Raw genomic sequence first — 16,783 nt, forward strand, 5'->3', positions numbered from 1 at the left:
TTCAAATTCGTCATTATCACCAACAATTTGGAATAATAATTGTAAACTCCTTTCATCAAAATCAATTATAAAAAACTACATCGATGCTATTTACAATAAAATAAACAATAGAAACTAACATAATATATAACATATAATAGCATAAAATACATGTTGAATAATGTTGTCTTGGACATAAAATATATTTCTTAACATAAAAGAGAGATACAACATAAAGATACATACATGTTAACAGTTAATTGCTCTAACTGATAAATAACTTGAATGTTGATTTACCAAAAGCTTATGAGAATTAATTATCAGTCTCACTTCATCATCTTGTGATAATAGCAAGCATTTTTACTTGAACCTCATGTATTTGAAACTTCTAAGACTAGTTAGCAGAGTGTGGGCACTGGCAGGGGGGCTGTATCTCCTAGTAGCATGATCATGTGTATGGTATGTGGTAGTTTGGGGAGACTCACTAAGTTTCGTGCTTACAGTTTTCAGTTTTAGTTTCAGGTACTTCCGGTAGCAAGGGGAAGAGCTCGGGATGACTGCAGTTTACACACCATTTGATTAGCCTGGGATGTTTATACTCTGATTTACTTGACATGTGATTGATATGGATACACTATTTTGATACTTTAGATATCATGGTTTATATTTTGGTAAATGATTTTTAGTAATTCTGGTTTAAATGAATAAAAATTTTGGACTGTATTTTTTGGATGTTTCATTTCTAGTTTCTTTTATTATTATTTTCATAAAACAATAATTATTCTCTAATTAAATACAAGAGTTGAATTTATTTATTAATATCAAATATATAATAAATATTCAATAAGTACCAACTTGATTAAGGTGTGACCCTATAGGATCATATGTTATTAGCAACATCACTCAACAATGATTCTTGAGCATATAGATCCAACAATATCAATGTTGGCAGAAGTAAGAGTGTATATGATAGAGAGGATGTACAAACAAAAGCAGAAGGGGAAAAAATGGAACTTGGATATATGTCTTGCCATTAGAAGGATGATTGAGAAACTTAAAGAACAACAGAGGTGTACTACTTACTTGTAATGCAACTTTTTTTATTTGAAATTACTTACTTTATACCATTTCATCATAGGTATTGGGATGTTACTCCAAGTGGTTCGTGAATACATGAAGTAGAACAATTGCATGAGGTTTATGCAATTGACTTGGACCAAAGAACATGTGGGTGCATAGCATGGCAGCTGACTGGTATACCATGTGTACATGACATTGCTGCAATCTTGTTTTAGAATGGGAATGCAGAGGAGTATGTTGCAATTTGGTTCACAACAAAGATGTTTGGAAATTGCTATAGATATAACGTGAAACCAACTAATGGAGCTGACATGTGGCCGGAAACATGTCTTCAAAGCATCTTGCCACCAAGGCATTAGAGAATGCCCGGGAGACCAAAAGTGAACATAAAGAAATGCCCTACAGAAAAAGAAGGAAAGCATATTGTTAGCAAGAAGGGGGCATTCCAAAATGTGGTAATTGTCATTAAGAAGGTCACAACAAGAGAAGATGTCCATTGCTGAAATAAGGTTTGATTCCTAATTACATTCTTTCTTTATTAAGATTTTGACACTAATAATTTTTTGCTTTATAGATGAACAAGTACCTGAGGAACATGTGGTTGCTGAGGAGGTTGGGGCTGAAGAACAAGTGGATGCTGAGGAGGTTGGGGCTGAAGAACAAGTGGCTGATAAAGAGGTTGTTGAAGAAATGGTGGTTGATGAACAAGTAGCTGATGAGGAGGTTAGGGTTGAAGAAATGGTGGCTGATGAACAAGCAACTAAGGAACAAGCATCCGAACATGTAGCTGTTTAACATGTACGATTTGTTGCTCAAAAGTGTAATAGGATAAAGGGTGGTCCTTCGCAGAGGAGCACAAAGCTTAAGTTGATGAGAAAGGTGGTGACAAAGGATGGTAGTGGGGGCAAGTATTGAACATCCGGTCACCTTAATCTAGGATATTTGCTTTTGTTTGAACTATGCCAAAAACTATGAAATGGCACATCGTTAAGTGCTTAGTGCACACATAAAACAATTATGTATTGTAGGGGCTCTTCTTTTGGTGCTATGCGCACATTTACCAACATTTAGTGACTTATGCACATGTTTTGAATGAATATCATTTACTGTTTATGACCTTTAAATTGTTTGTACATCTAATGTTTTATATTCTGCTTTATGATTTTTTTTACCAAACCGCCCATATATATACTGTTTTGATGGTTTTAAAAATAGTGATTTTAATATTTTTTACCAATCATTTGTTTGGACCAAACTGCCACTGTACACAATTACACATAACTGCCACTGTATGCAATTTTTTTTTTTTGTTAAAACCAAATGGAAAAGCACATTAAATAGTTTTTGACCAAATTACCTTGTTTTTATCGAATTTCTTTATGGTTTTTAAGATCTTTTTTATGCCTTCTAATACTTTTAAGAATTTCGACCAAACTGCCCCTATTCTACTACTTTTAAGAGTTTGGACCAAACTATATACATTTTTTTTGTTAGATTGAATTGTTTCAGACCAAACTACCCTTGTATACATTTTTTTTTGTTAAAATTAAGTGACTTTTAACAGTTTGTGACCAAAATGCCCTTATATACATTTTTTTGGTTAAAAATTAGTTACTTTAACATCATGTAACCAAACTACCCTCGTATACATTTTTTTTGTTAAAGTTAAGTGACTTTTAACAATTTATGACCAAAATGCTCTTATATACATTTTTTGGTTAAAAATTAGATACTTTAACATCATGTGACCAAAATACCCCTGTTTCGAAATTAATGACCAAACTACCCATGTTTCAAAATTAATGACCAAACTTAATAACATATGCAAGAGAGAGAGAGAAGGGCAAATCATGAAAAGAAAATGCAGAAAATGGTTAAGAAAGTATGTTGAATATACCATTTATACCATTTCTGAAATAGCAACACACTTTCAATTTGTGTTTTTTTGTTTTATATAAGAAAGTACGTTACTATTTCTTGATAACACAAGTTATAGCAGCCATTTGTGAGGGGCTGCATAGGGTTTTGTATCATTGAATAAAAATACATTGCTCTTTCCTTGCATGCCCCTCCATTATAATGGCTTGATGACAGTTATACCCTCTATACAAACAACATGTATATATTAAAAGTACATTGATATTTCTTTTAAACATTGTTAAAATCAAAGTCAAACTACAACAAGTACATTGATATGTCTTCTAAACATTGTTAAAATCAAAGTCAAACTACAACTTACCATACATACTAAAAGAAGTACATTGCAAAGGTTTAAACATATATACTACATCATTAATTTCACTAAAAACACAACAAAAATCATGATTATGAACCACTTTTGAAATCGTAATTTCCTACTCATTTGTGCCAATTCCTTACTTAAACTAATATATTCCTTATTTGTCTTCCCTTTGTGCTCATTGAAATCTTTTTCCAAAATTGATATCCTCACTTCAATGGAATCTACTTTTATTTCTGTTTCATCTCTCTTATTCGTGTTTCTTAGTCCTTCATTGTCATCAACTCATTTCCAAAGAGAACAATTTGGTGTGTTTGGATCCTTCATATGCAGAAAAAATAAATCAATTAATTAACCAACCAAATAGGGAAACGACATTAACTAAGGAAGCATGTATACAAAAGGTATGATAACTTACCAGTCGGCTGGGACAAACCCTAAATTTTTTTCCAGGATTCTTCTTAGTGGTTGAAGTCTAAATTTGAGATGGGAACCCACAACCACAAGGGTATGAATCATCAACCATCTTGAGGATGAGATTATGGATTTGACAGAACAAGATGAAGCCATCACAGATGCTGAAGAAGGAGACGATGCAGGAGAAGAAACCCAGGAGTGCTCGTCCCTTATTATGAGCAAAAGCCCTAATTCGTTTTAAAGAAATACACATAAATGCCATGCCATTAATTTTAGGCCACCTCACCAATTTTTTAATCCTACTCATCAAGTAACCTACAAGAATCGGTTACCATTAGGTAACATTTGAAAAAGCGATATACTTTCTTGGTGTTTTTTATACAACACCACTTGATGATATTTTTTGAACAACCAAAACTTCAATGGTCTTTTTTGAACATTTCTGAAACATTCTTATCCTTATTAGTCATTTTCCCATTCCAAAAGCTATGGGTGAGCAAAACCGTACCGCAACTAAAATTAACCGTCAAAACTGCAACCGATAAACAACAAGCGCAATAGAAACTGGTGGTGAGGTTTTCTGTTTTTCAAAAATCGCAAATTTACGGTGCGGTGCGGTTATTAGTTTTCAAAAACCGCATCATACCGCATATATTATATACATTTTTTATTAATCATTAATATATTAAATATTAAAAATAAGAAAAGTTTGATTGATGAAAGAATGATAAAATTCTAAAAGACAAAACTATTGGTTTTTTGTTATGTTTAACTTTGAGAAATGGTGCAATTTGACAATTTTAATATATTCATTGTTAACCGTTAGTGATTTGACGTTTTTAAAATATTAATTGTTTGTAATTTAAGTTAATTGTCTTACACATTATGGTTTTTTATGAACTTTTAAAACAATTTGAACTCTAAATTGCGCTTAAAAACCACACAAAATTAACGAAAAAAAAAAAAAAAACGCACTGCAAAAATAACCGGTTAATGTACTGCAAAAATAACTGCACAAACGGTTTTAAAAATGAATTAACAGGTTACCCCTTGCGAAAGCCATGACCAAAACGCAAAGGGTTTAAGAGCTGTTCATCGCTCATATACTGAATGATACCATTCCACCAAGAACGAAGATTTTAGCAGTTCAGATATGGAGAGAACTCCAGCAGCTTGTGCCATGGATTGGAGCATTCATCTCGACAAAGCCCTACGCTCCAACAACCCCGGTCTGCCCCCCTTTTACTTTATTCACTATCATCTTGTTTCTGAAATCTGTCTGATTTTATCTCCTAGGGTTTTTAGTACTTTAACGAGATTGTTGCTGTTATCACTAATCTTGTCGAAAAAATCAACAAAGCAAATCTTATAACACACGCAATGTACTTTTGAATCATGTGTTTTTTCAGGCAAACGAATGGAAGCCATACGAGAGGTTGGGGATAGGCTGGAGAGGTGGAACAAGGAACCCGAGCTTTCAATGGCTGAATTTGACATGTTTGGCTTAGTCCCTGGAGAAGATAAGCTATTTGCAAATGCCATCCTTCTCCGGTTAGCAGACACATTTATGTCCGGTGACAAACAGACCAAGCTTTGTGTTGTAAAGATCTTCTTGAGTGAGCTGAAGCACAGGAAAACAAAAGGTTTCAATAGAAAAAACAAAGGAATTCTGCTTAAAAATAAAGTAGAGAATCACTTGGAACTTTTGAGAAGAGTAAAAGTGTGTTTTAACTCTGGTGATGAGGATGTTAGAGCACTGGCGTTAGCTCTTTTTGGTTGCTGGTCTGACTTTGCTAAAGATAATGCAGACATTCGTTATCTTATCTTATCTAGTGTTGTATCATGCCATTTTCTAGAGGTAAGAATAAACAATCTGGATGCATGATTTCTGTAATTGTTTATTAGGTCCATTAATGCTAGTTTCAATCCTTTATTAGGTCAAGGCCTCATTATTTGCTGCTGGATGCTTTTGTGAGTTTTCAGATGACTTTGCTCGTGTTCTTCTGGAGATGTTAGTAAACATGGTTTCATCTCCTGAGATGCCAATTGCTAGTAGAGTAGCAGGAGTTCGTGCTTTTTCAAAACTTGGAAGATCTTCAACTTTAAATAGCAAAGCTTACGAGGTTCTTTACATTTCCACCTTTTTTGTTTTTGTTTTTTAAAGATTAATGTGAAACTCACAGTTAGCTCACTGCAGGAGGGGCTAAAGCTGATTTTATGTTCAATGGAAGATGATATTGTGACAAATATGATGATTTCACTTTCCATAATTGCCTCCAGATCATCAATCTTGATTTCCAGGCAGGTATAACTTTGATCCTTCAGATGATTTTATGTGTCTATTTCACTCTTCCAAATGTACATGTTTTTCACTTCCTGTTTCAGGTAGACCTTCTTCTTTCATTTTTAAGCCAAGATAAGGCAATACCACTTCAAGCAACATCATTAAGATGTCTACATATTTTATTATCAAGAACACGCTTTCGTTTTTCTCCTCCTACAGACCTGATCACTGCAATTTTCACTATGCTAAATGGCAAACTCCCACCACCCATGCAGTCTGATGCCCTGCATATTTTCTATGAGGTCAGTCTTTAATTAGTTTAATACATCATCATCAACAATGATATTACTATAACATCTCTTTCTTATCTATTTAACACAATTTGCAGTTCCTCTTGTCCAAGATGTTAACTTTCAGTTGTTCTGAAATGAAAGATTCTTTCACCAAGCTATTAACTGTTGTTGGGAATATAATTCAATCTCCATTGTTATCTATCAGACTCTTTGCCATTTATGCTCTCTCAGATATATCTGGAAAGTTCACAAGAAGAGCCATGTCATATGATGAAGTTGGTAGTAAAACCATGGCATCCCAAGCTATCTCATTTCTCATGACTCGGATCGCCTTGCTGGCGAACTCTCAATCTGACATGGAAATTGATCAAGAAATTTTGGGATTACTCAAAACCATTTTTCTCCTTCTAAACAAATGCCCTAATCTTGATGAATTTGCTCTAAATGAAATCCATCTTTTTATCAACCGGATACTGAACAAGGATGATGGAGTTTTCATTTTGCCATGTCATCTCATGTCAAAGCTTGTGGTGCGTATATCAAAAGTGGTCAATCTGTGTCTAAAAAAACTAATGAAAACTGGACCTTTGAGTATCCAAGTTCAGAATGTTGTGAAACTTCTGATTGAAGATGTGTGTGGGTCCAGCTATCTTGATTGCTATGTGCACATTCTCTACTATCTTTTGTTGCATCCTCATACTAGTTCCAATTTTGATGAGTCATACCTAATTAAAAATGACATTCTTGCCCTTGAGAAAGCAAAGGAACTTTTAACAAAAGACAAGTGGTCTGCTTACAGGATTGGAAAATATGCAGCGTGTAAGGGAGCATGGTTTACTGCTGGTTTTATCTTTGGAGAATTAGTAACCATGGTTAGTTCTGATTCCTTTCACCACTGGTTAACATCTTTGACTTTATTCACCTATTCAGAAATGAAAATCCAGTATTTCAGTTCCCCAAAACAACATTCACTTTTGTTAAATTGGTTAAACTCCAACAGATCTTCTTCTTCACCAGATTTAAGCGAAACAAACATTGAAAACCTTGATGGGGTTTGTAAACTTCTTCAGTCTTCAAAGAATATACTGTCTACCAATGGTGTGATGCCAAGTCATCAACACTACTTCCATATCCAGTTTTTGTCTCTAAGATCAAAAGTTATGGAAACTGTAGCCCATATCTTTAAGCTCTTGGGTACTCTAACTGTTTCCTTTCAACCACTTGAACAGCTATCTAAACGTCTATTGAAACTAGCACATGAGTATGATCTATTTGCCACGTCATTCATTGACATGGATCACACAAGTAGAATGTTAATATCATCACATGCATTAAGTTGTTCAGTCTTGGCCTTCATTATTAATGATTCACAGAAGTTGCAGAGTGACTTTGATGCTATGCTTATACATGACCTTATGTCACGGATTTGGAATATAGATAGGGAGACATGTAAAGAGCTCATGTTGCTTCTAGAAACTTCTTTTGGTCAATGTGTTCCACAATCTAAAAGTTTGGAGAACGTGTATGAAGTAACAAGTATTATCAGGATCTGTCTAAATGTAGCAAAAAGAAGGTGTGACAACAATGATAGGTTGGAATTTGTAGTGGATGCTGTGAAGAATTGGGTGAAAATTTCCTTAAGGACTCCAAAATATTTGTTTCGTGTAAAGCCATGTGTGTCTTGTGAGGTTTTTGCCATGAATAGAGACTCTGGAAATGGTGGAAGGATCTGTGTGATGCCAGGGTATCACCTCCATCTAGATCTATGCCTTCAGTTGTGTGACATTTCACCAGAATATAGGGGTCGGTTGACTAAACTTTATTGCATACTTCAATGTAAAATGTCGTATGAGCTACCTGGTCAAAGTAGAGGCGATAAAAGTCAAACGGATGATGATGATGATGATGATGAGATGGTGGAGTTGAGTGAAAAGCTAGCGAAGTATGTGAATAATGGAGATAGGGTTGGTGGTTATGATAAAGATAGGGAGATTGTGGAAAGGATTGTGTGTTTTAGAGTTAATGGGGAAGGACAAGGATTTGGGAGTTGTATGGTTGATGTTTGTAGGTTTGGTTTGGGGTGTTATGAAATCAAATGGCGTGCTGGTTGTTTGGATGTGGATGGTTCCTTTTGGAGCCTCAACTCTTCAAATTCTGCTCTATTTTTCACTGTAGAGAAGAAATGAAGTGAAACTCATCTTTCTCGTTGCCTTTGATCATATGTTATTACAAATATATACAACGTAAATGATATAACCCATCTACCCGGATAATTAGAGAGTTTAACTTGATATAAGATACAAAGATATGTAAATTGAGTCGTGATTGTGCCCATTGTAGGCTTGCGACGCCAATTCCAAAACCAGGTGTCGTTAACCCACCTATCCACAACAACACAATCCAAAACCAAGTGTCATTAATCCAACTTTCACTGACATCTTGAACAACGAAAAATAATAAATTCTCAGCGATCCCAAAACAACTTTAATCAATGTGTATATGCCACCAACCGAAAGCTTCCACCCATTATTATTATTTTTTTAAAGAGTTTGTCAAAAATAGGGTCTTGGTTCTTAATTCCAGACATGTTAAACTAGAATCCAAGATACTTGAAAGGAATCACATCAGAATCACAACCTAAAGCTGTCAAGCCATGAGTCTAAATCCATAACACCTATCTAAGAATGTCAAAAAGACCCGTGGGACCCCGTTCCCATGGGGTCTTGTCGCGTTTGGGGTATTTATTAAAAAAACCGGGGGCAGGGATAGGGGCGGGGGTAAGGTTAACCTCCGTTTTAATTTCGGGGGAGGGGGTAGACAATCTCGTCCTGAAACCCTCTCATGGAGATCCTGTTAATAAATTTTATATATATATATATATATATATATATATATATATATATATATATATATATATATATATATATATATAATATAATATAATATAATATAATAAATAATAACATGATTTTGAGTTTTCAAATTGTTAATATAATGTTTTTAAGATGTCATAATTTTTTATTTTATTTTTAATATGTAAAATTATCATGGGAACCCCATTAACAAATTATGTATATATTTACATATATTAATTATATAAATATAATAAACAATAACATGATTTTGAGTTTCCAAATGTTTTTAAGTTGTTAGTATAATGTTTTTAAAATGTCATAACTTTTTTATTTTCAAAATTCTGCTACAAATAATTATTTGTTTTCTAAAAAATAGATTCTTTTAACCCAAATAATAATTTTTTTAGCCCAAAAAAAGGTAGCCCAAAATCAATCGGGACAGGGGTGGAGATAATAAGGAGAATTTGGGGGCGGGGACGTGGGTAGGAAGGCTGGACATTTTTGGGACGGAGGCGGGGGCAGTGATGGTGACGGGGGAACGAGGAAATTTTGGGAGCGAGGACGGGGACGCACTACCCATCCTGTTTACCCCCGTTGACATCCCTATACCCAATATTTTAAAAATAGATTTTTTTTAATTGAACTGGTATGGTGACTGGTTTTCGGTTCAACCAGTTTAACCTAAACTGGTTTGACGGTCGGGTCAACTGGTTTTTATAATTTTTATTTTTTTCCTATTTTCCTACACATACATACATATATAAATCGTGAATTTGAGGTTTAGTACTTCAAACATTAAAAAATATACATAAAAATAAGTTGTAGATCAATCCAAATACATTAAAATAACATACAGTCATAAGTTTTTACATCAATCCATATACGTCAAAAAGAAAATAAAATATAATACTGAAAAAAAATATAGTTGTAGATGATTACAAACACATCAAAAAACTTTATAACATTTACCATATGTTTTTTTATTTAAAGAAAACCAAATAGATTTGAAAAAAAAAATCACCAAAGCTTATTATGCAAATGGTTCTATCCCATGTGTTTTTATTCGGTTTAACTAGTTTATCTTGACGGGTTCAACCGAGTTTTTCTAAAGACTAGTCAATTCAATCCGGTTCAGAAATCAACATAAAACCGGTGATAGTTGAACCGTTATCTCCTTTGGTTCCCGGTCTAACCAGTTCGACCGACCAATTCAAACCGGTTTTTAAAACATTGCGTACACCTACCCCATAAAGCTTAGACTTGTGAAAATTAATTTGCAATCTAGAGACTTCAAAGAAACAATTAAGAATTATTTTTAGATTAACCATGTTCTATTTCGTCCAAATGCCCTACAAAAATGACATCATTTGCATAAAACATACGAGAGACGCTAACATTGTACGATCCCACTTGCACAGGAGAAAACAATCATGCGTAGACAACATCCGTTATAGCAACATTTAATGCTTCCATAACCAAAAGAAAAAGGAAATGAGGTAGGGAATCTCCTTGTCGTAAACAACTATCTAAGTGGAACTCACCCATGGGGCTACATTAACCAAAATGGATGATTGTGAAAAAGAAAGACAACTACTAATCCACATAATCTAATTAGAGTTGAATCCAACAAAAAAAAAATAATAAGAAAAAATCCTAGGAGATAGTATCACAAGCTTTTTCAAAGTCCACTTTAATAATCATGGTTTTCTTTTTGATTTTTTTACACCAATAAATAACTTTGTTCATCAACAACGGTCCGTCTAAGATTTGTTTCCCTTTAATAAACGTCGACTGTTCCAATGCTACAATAGAACCTATCACTAAAACAAGACGACTTGTAAAAGTTTTTGCAATAATCTTATATAGTAGTACCCCTGTGAGATTAATAAGTTTAAAATCTTTAATCACCTTTGGATCATTCACATTCAGGATTTTAGGTTATAAAAGAGGAATTGCATGATTTGCATCCTAGAGGGAGATAAACCTTCAAGCACCAAAATCACTCATAAACGCAACAATATCATCTTTTAAAATGTCCCAAAAGTGTTTGATGAAAGAGAAACCACATTCCCAAATAGATTGCTTATTCTCATCTTTGGTAAAAGGCTTTTCAAGAAAAAGAATTTACTCATGGTTTAAAGAACTTTTCAGCTAGTTTTTACCGAACTTTATTTTTTATCAACTAGTTTATAAGCTAGTAGTTACTTTTTTAGCTCACACCTAGTTTTTCAGTTAATACACCAAATATAGCCCAAATAAGACTAAGAGCACTTAATGGTAACTAATTTAGTACCAGGAGAATACATATCAAGAAAGTCAATGCCTTCTTTGCTGTTTAAAGCTTGTGGACACCAAGTGGGGCTTCTAGCGTTCCATGGTTGGAACCATCATATTTTCTTTTGATATTAAACACCCAAGTGTTTTACTATCATTTGGTAGTGGAACAATTGGCATGCAATTTTTCATCCATGTCTTCTCGTTATTCGAAGGATTTTGCAGCTTTAATGTAAGATTGGGTAGATAAATCTAGTGTATATGCTTTGGTATGTGGGATATAAACATGAGTATGAAATGAAACTTGAAAGAGGAACAATGACCATTTCATTTGCTAGAGACATTGACGACAATCAAAGATGATAGTTATTGGGTCGTTTAAGCCATAAAACAAATGAAAGTTTAATCTTAAACAGCCTAATTGTCCTACACTCGATATTCATCTTTCCTTTTTTTCGTATTGTATAATCATGTGAAACTCAAGATTCAAGAACCATTCAAAGAAATCCACTTCCTGCATTCGATTCAATCCAATTTCACTCCTTTCCAACAGCATCAGTAACCAAAGTCAAGGGTCTCTCATCCATCACTTCATCTATAATCCCAAACTCTTTTGCCTCTTCAGGAGTCATAAAACAATCCCTATCCATATTCTTCTGAATCACATCAACATTTTGTCCAGTATGTTTTGCATAAAGCCCATTCAAAGACTCCCAAACCCTAATAATCTGCTTCGTGTGAATGGTCATGTCTTTAGCCTGCCCGCTGTATCCACCGGAAGGTTGATGAATCATGATGGTGGCATTAGGAAGAGATCGCCTTTCACCCTTTGCACCAGCAGCCAACAGCAAAGAAGCCATTGATGCAGCTTGGCCTAAACATATTGTATTGATCGGAGATCGAATGTATTGCATTGTATCGTATATTGCAAGACCTAACACCATCAAATTCACCATTCCCTAAATTAGATCACAGAGAAAATGGTGATAAAACCTAATTTTTGCATAGGTGAAGAAGTAAAATTGAAAACCTACCTGCAGTGACGGCTCCGCCGGGGGAGTTGAGGTACATGTTGATGGGTTTAGAAGGGTTTTCGGATTCGAGGTAGAGAAGCTGAGCTACGACGACGTGTGATGTGTCATCGGAAATTGGGCCGTTGATACAGATAATCCTTTCTTTAAGGAGTCGAGAGAAGATGTCGTAGGCTCTCTCTCCTCGCGATGAATGCTCTATCACCATGGGGATTACACTGTACGACCGCCATTGATGATTTATTATACTCCGGCTTGCTACAGTTGCTGCTACCCCGTTCCAAAGCTTGTTCAAACTGCGAGTGATTGGGTTCTGCATTGGTTTGGTGCTGTAGAAATAGATCGATGGGAGTTTTTGAGAAAATGGGAGGTTGTTGTAGAGCTTCAAAAATCGATTTGAGGTCCGACTACTTCTGGAATGAACCAGAAGATTTTTTAGTTTGACTTATGGGATTAATTTTTGTAATGTTTTTGGATCAAAATATATGCTTCAATTAAAATATATTTTTAAAATTAATAATAAGGGTGAGCTCGATACAATCCAGATTAATAGCATTGTTACCATACGAATTACGATTAAATAATATAGTATTGCCTTAATTCTATGGTAAGTATTTTATCTCAAATTATTTCAAAGCATGAATATGTGAACTAAAGATTGCAGCTTTGAAAAATGACATGAACAAACTTCTTGAAATCTTTAGTTCAAAACCTCTTAAGACATGAATTACATTTTACACAAAGAAAGGCAGATATTACATACATGAGCCTGCTATAAATAATACAGGTAGTAATAATAAATATATAATAATAGTACAAGTTTTTCAATAAAGAATAATAATAATATGTTTGAGATAAGTTAGGTAATCAAATAAAAACATATAAACACCATCCAATTCCAACCTTCTCTCCTCTCATCTCCATACACATCTAATATACAATTTTCTCTAATCTACTCTTGTACTTGTATTATACTTCTTCTCCCCAAAAAATTCATCAATCTTTCTCTTTCCTTCCTTTTTATTTCTAATTTTCTATTCCCTCTGTCCAAACCAACCAAATCAATATATATATTTATATTTATATTTATATATATCCAAAAACCAAACCAAAACAACTCACTAATCAATCAATCGCCGCCTTATTCTTCCTCCCACTAATCGGCTTTGGCAACCCATCAAAAATAGGCCTCGCAATGGCGGCTGTAGAAGCTTGAATGTCAGCCGTCAAATTCAACATGGAAGTGGGCCATATCGATGATGACGTGGACGTGGAGTTCCCATTACTTTGCATCTCATGAAAACTCGGTGAACTGGAAGACTTTTTGACTCCATTTGAAGCCTCCGTAATCACCGATTCTCCCAATTTTAAAGGAGGCATATTCGATAAACCGTCGGCATCACCAGCAGTTCGACTGGCGGCCTTTGGCCGGAGCGCCAGGCCTTTGCCACCTGCCGCCGCAAACGCACCGTTGGAATTGCTGGTGTCGGGTTTAAGCATCGTTTCCGGGGTTTGATTCTGGAGGTCGATTTCCGATCGCCGTCTTCTCATCCATCTATCGTACCATGTGTCGGAATCGGAATCGTGGATTCCGTTTGTGCCAGGAATGGCATTTCCATTTCCGTTTCCATTTCCGTTTCCGTTTCCGTTTCCGTTTCCACTTCCGCCCTGCTCTGACATCCCGTTAGCTAAGCTTTTACATTTCCGGTGAAGTCCGAGCGGCGGGTGGGAATTTGGTCCGGTTTGATCGGATGGTTTAAGACCGTAATAGTCTCGTAAGGCATCCATTGATGGTGAAATGTTTCGTGGTGAAGAAGAAGAAGAAGATGATGATAATTTTAAGGATTTTATTGAATCCAACATATCAGAATGTCTTTGTCTTTGTCTTGGTGGTGTCATTTCCGAGTGTTTTGGCCTAAAATAAAATCACCATGTTAAGATAATAACTAAAGTTTTCATTTTTATGTCTTAACCATTAAAAAAGATTTCAGGGGTATTTTTGTCAGCTGAGTTTGGACACATACATGTTGTCATGTGTGAGTAAACGTAATTTAGAGACAAGATTGATGGTTAGAAACTTAAAATGAGAAGTGAAGAGGAAATGACGTAATTACCCTTGTCCATTTGACATGATTGGAGAGGGCGGGTGTCTTCCGGGTAGGGGTATATGAAGAGTCTTGCGGGCAAACATTTGTAGGTCAGTTGTTAGGCCATTTATCTTTTTTATGTCAGCCACCTAACATACAAATATACAATGCAATGTTAAAAAATACAGAAGATGATAAATAAAACTAATCTACAGCACATAACCAGTTGAACATATGTAGATATGACACCATGTGCATCATTGACAAATGACAAGTACAATCCTTCACATGTAATTAAAAATGGAAATATTTCAGCATACATCATATCCCAATTCCATTCATTTAACATCCTTTTGGTGCCATTCACATAAATACATAAACTTCCCTTTGATTCACATAATGAAATGACTTGAAAGACAAATTTGTCATGACTCCAAGTTTTTGAGAAGGCCCTTTGGTGTCCTTATATCAATCATTTAATGTCAGCTGAGAATGTAGACCAATAAACAACCTTATAGTTTGAAATCTTAACAAGTTTGATCTTTCTAACATACTGTTCCTTTGTACAAAAGATTGGATTTTTTTTTTATATCTAAATTCAAAAGTAGAACTGTTTAAAACATCTCTCTAGATTCATCATAAATTGTACTGTGGACAGTCTTATTAAGGGCAGGAAGCAATAGAATGTACTTGAGCAGTGTATTAAATTTGGCATCAATAATTTAGAACTGATCATAATGGACAGTTTTTACAAGAGGGAGTATGAAAATTGAAAACCCAAAATCTTTGTACTTTTGAATGAACGTTAATTAAGCAATAACATCCAAGTAAATATATCCAAAAATCATAGAGTTGCTCAGTTTTGTGTTCTAGTTCCTTAACCAGATTCTTCCTACAGATTAATTTGAACTATTTTTCTGTTTAAGGACAATCGCAAAATGGAATGTACCGGATTTCTGTAAAGAACATATAACGAGCTAAACATCAGAAACTCATTAGTATAAAAAGGTGAAGGAAGTTGTCACGACATGAAAAGACATAAAACCAAGTTTTTTAGATTAGTTTGTCGAATCAATTGGAGATTGTATTACCTCAACGCCATACTTAATTGCGACACCGGCGAGCGTATCGAATTTCGTAACGGTATGTTCGATATACCCAAAACCGCCGTCGCCGACACTCGAACCACCGACACCAGATGAAGTAGGAAGCGAAGATTGCATGAAAGGAGACGATGAATCATTAATTGGAAGCAACTTCGAAGGCGGCGGGGATTCCATCAATAAACCCCGATCTAATTGTTGATTCCAAAAATTAACCCCACACCCACTGTTTCGTCTCTGAATTCGCATATTTCCCGATTAACACCATCCGTCCAAAGATTTAGAATCGGAAAACCGAACCCTAACACATAAATCCTCCGCACATTGGTCGGAGAAACATATAGACGATGATCAATCAATTTCAACGAATAGGGAATGGATTGAAAACACCCAGAAAGAATGATGAATCAATGAATAAAAAGGGAAAAAAACGAATAATTTGTTTTGTAGATCTGGCGAATTAATCCAAGATCTCGTGGCGTATTGAAATCGGCGTGTCCGAAAGCGTGTCTGAGAAAAAGTTATGGAAGGAGAGAGATGGGGGCAGGGGATGATGGTGATGACGCTCAAACAAACGCTGCGTTGCCTTCAATTGTGGCACGTTGGATTGGAATTGGATGTTGCTCAAATTGTAAAATTGTAAAATTTGGATAAAGTAAAACTTTGTGTTTGGTCAACAATACTTCTTTCTCCTCCTCTTTATATAACATAAATACTTTTTTCGTTTATTTGTTTAAAAATTTACTTTGTTTGTAAATTTTATATATATATATATATATATATATATATATATATATATATATATATATATATAACAAAGTCAATCAATTTTGTTTTTATTAGGATACAAACTAAATACTTTTCCAAGGGTTGATTTTTTATATAACAACCAATCATTTAAAGTGTCGTCTGTTGTACTTATTTTTTATACACATATAATCTCACAACTTGAGCTTAGTGTTACAATCATGTGAAAATATGACCTGGCCGACTAAAGGTTTATTGACTAGACATCCAAGGTGTTGGATTTCTTTTGAACGTAGTATTTTATTATTATTATGTATTATTATTATTATTACAATAGCAAACCCCACCCCCTATTTTGTCTTCAATGTTTGTCTTCGGTTATTTTGAGTGGCGG

The 16,783-nt window shown here is 34.7% G+C and overlaps 3 protein-coding genes across 4 annotated transcripts; 1 reads left to right on the forward strand and 2 right to left on the reverse strand.

The window, feature by feature from the left end:
• Positions 1-4,786: 4,786 nt before the first annotated feature.
• EMB1895 (ARM repeat superfamily protein) lies at positions 4,787-8,606 on the forward strand. Of its 2 annotated transcripts, XM_079015668.1 has the most exons (6): positions 4,787-4,944; positions 5,125-5,573; positions 5,653-5,838; positions 5,913-6,020; positions 6,101-6,301; positions 6,388-8,606. In XM_079015668.1, exons 1-6 carry the CDS (start codon positions 4,869-4,871, stop codon positions 8,476-8,478), a joined length of 3,111 nt encoding a protein of 1,036 aa, XP_078871794.1. In that variant the 5' UTR covers positions 4,787-4,868; the 3' UTR covers positions 8,479-8,606. The 2 variants fall into 2 exon arrangements, with proteins under 2 accessions (XP_078871794.1, XP_078871795.1); XM_079015669.1 differs by lacking the exon at positions 4,787-4,944 and having other exon boundaries at positions 5,418-5,573; positions 5,699-5,838.
• Positions 8,607-11,725: 3,119 nt separating this feature from the next.
• Positions 11,726-12,906, reverse strand: LOC145065452 (ATP-dependent Clp protease proteolytic subunit 2, mitochondrial-like). Its single transcript, XM_079012435.1, has 2 exons — positions 12,456-12,906; positions 11,726-12,355 (listed from the first exon to the last, which is right to left on the reverse strand). Exons 1-2 carry the CDS (start codon positions 12,769-12,771, stop codon positions 11,958-11,960), a joined length of 714 nt encoding a protein of 237 aa, XP_078868561.1. The 5' UTR covers positions 12,772-12,906; the 3' UTR covers positions 11,726-11,957.
• A 319-nt stretch (positions 12,907-13,225) lies between these two features.
• Positions 13,226-16,277, reverse strand: LOC145065451 (uncharacterized). The gene is made up of 4 exons (XM_079012434.1): positions 15,631-16,277; positions 14,567-14,688; positions 13,575-14,367; positions 13,226-13,495 (listed from the first exon to the last, which is right to left on the reverse strand). The coding sequence occupies exons 1-3, from the start codon at positions 15,889-15,891 to the stop codon at positions 13,578-13,580; spliced, it is 1,173 nt and encodes a 390-aa protein (XP_078868560.1). The 5' UTR covers positions 15,892-16,277; the 3' UTR covers positions 13,226-13,495; positions 13,575-13,577.
• Between the last annotated feature and the right edge of the window lie 506 nt (positions 16,278-16,783).

The sequence above is a fragment of the Lactuca serriola genome, chromosome 8 (genome assembly GCF_051521515.1).
Source record: "Lactuca serriola cultivar US96UC23 chromosome 8, Lser_US96UC23_V15, whole genome shotgun sequence".
Lineage (NCBI taxonomy): Eukaryota > Viridiplantae > Streptophyta > Magnoliopsida > Asterales > Asteraceae > Lactuca > Lactuca serriola.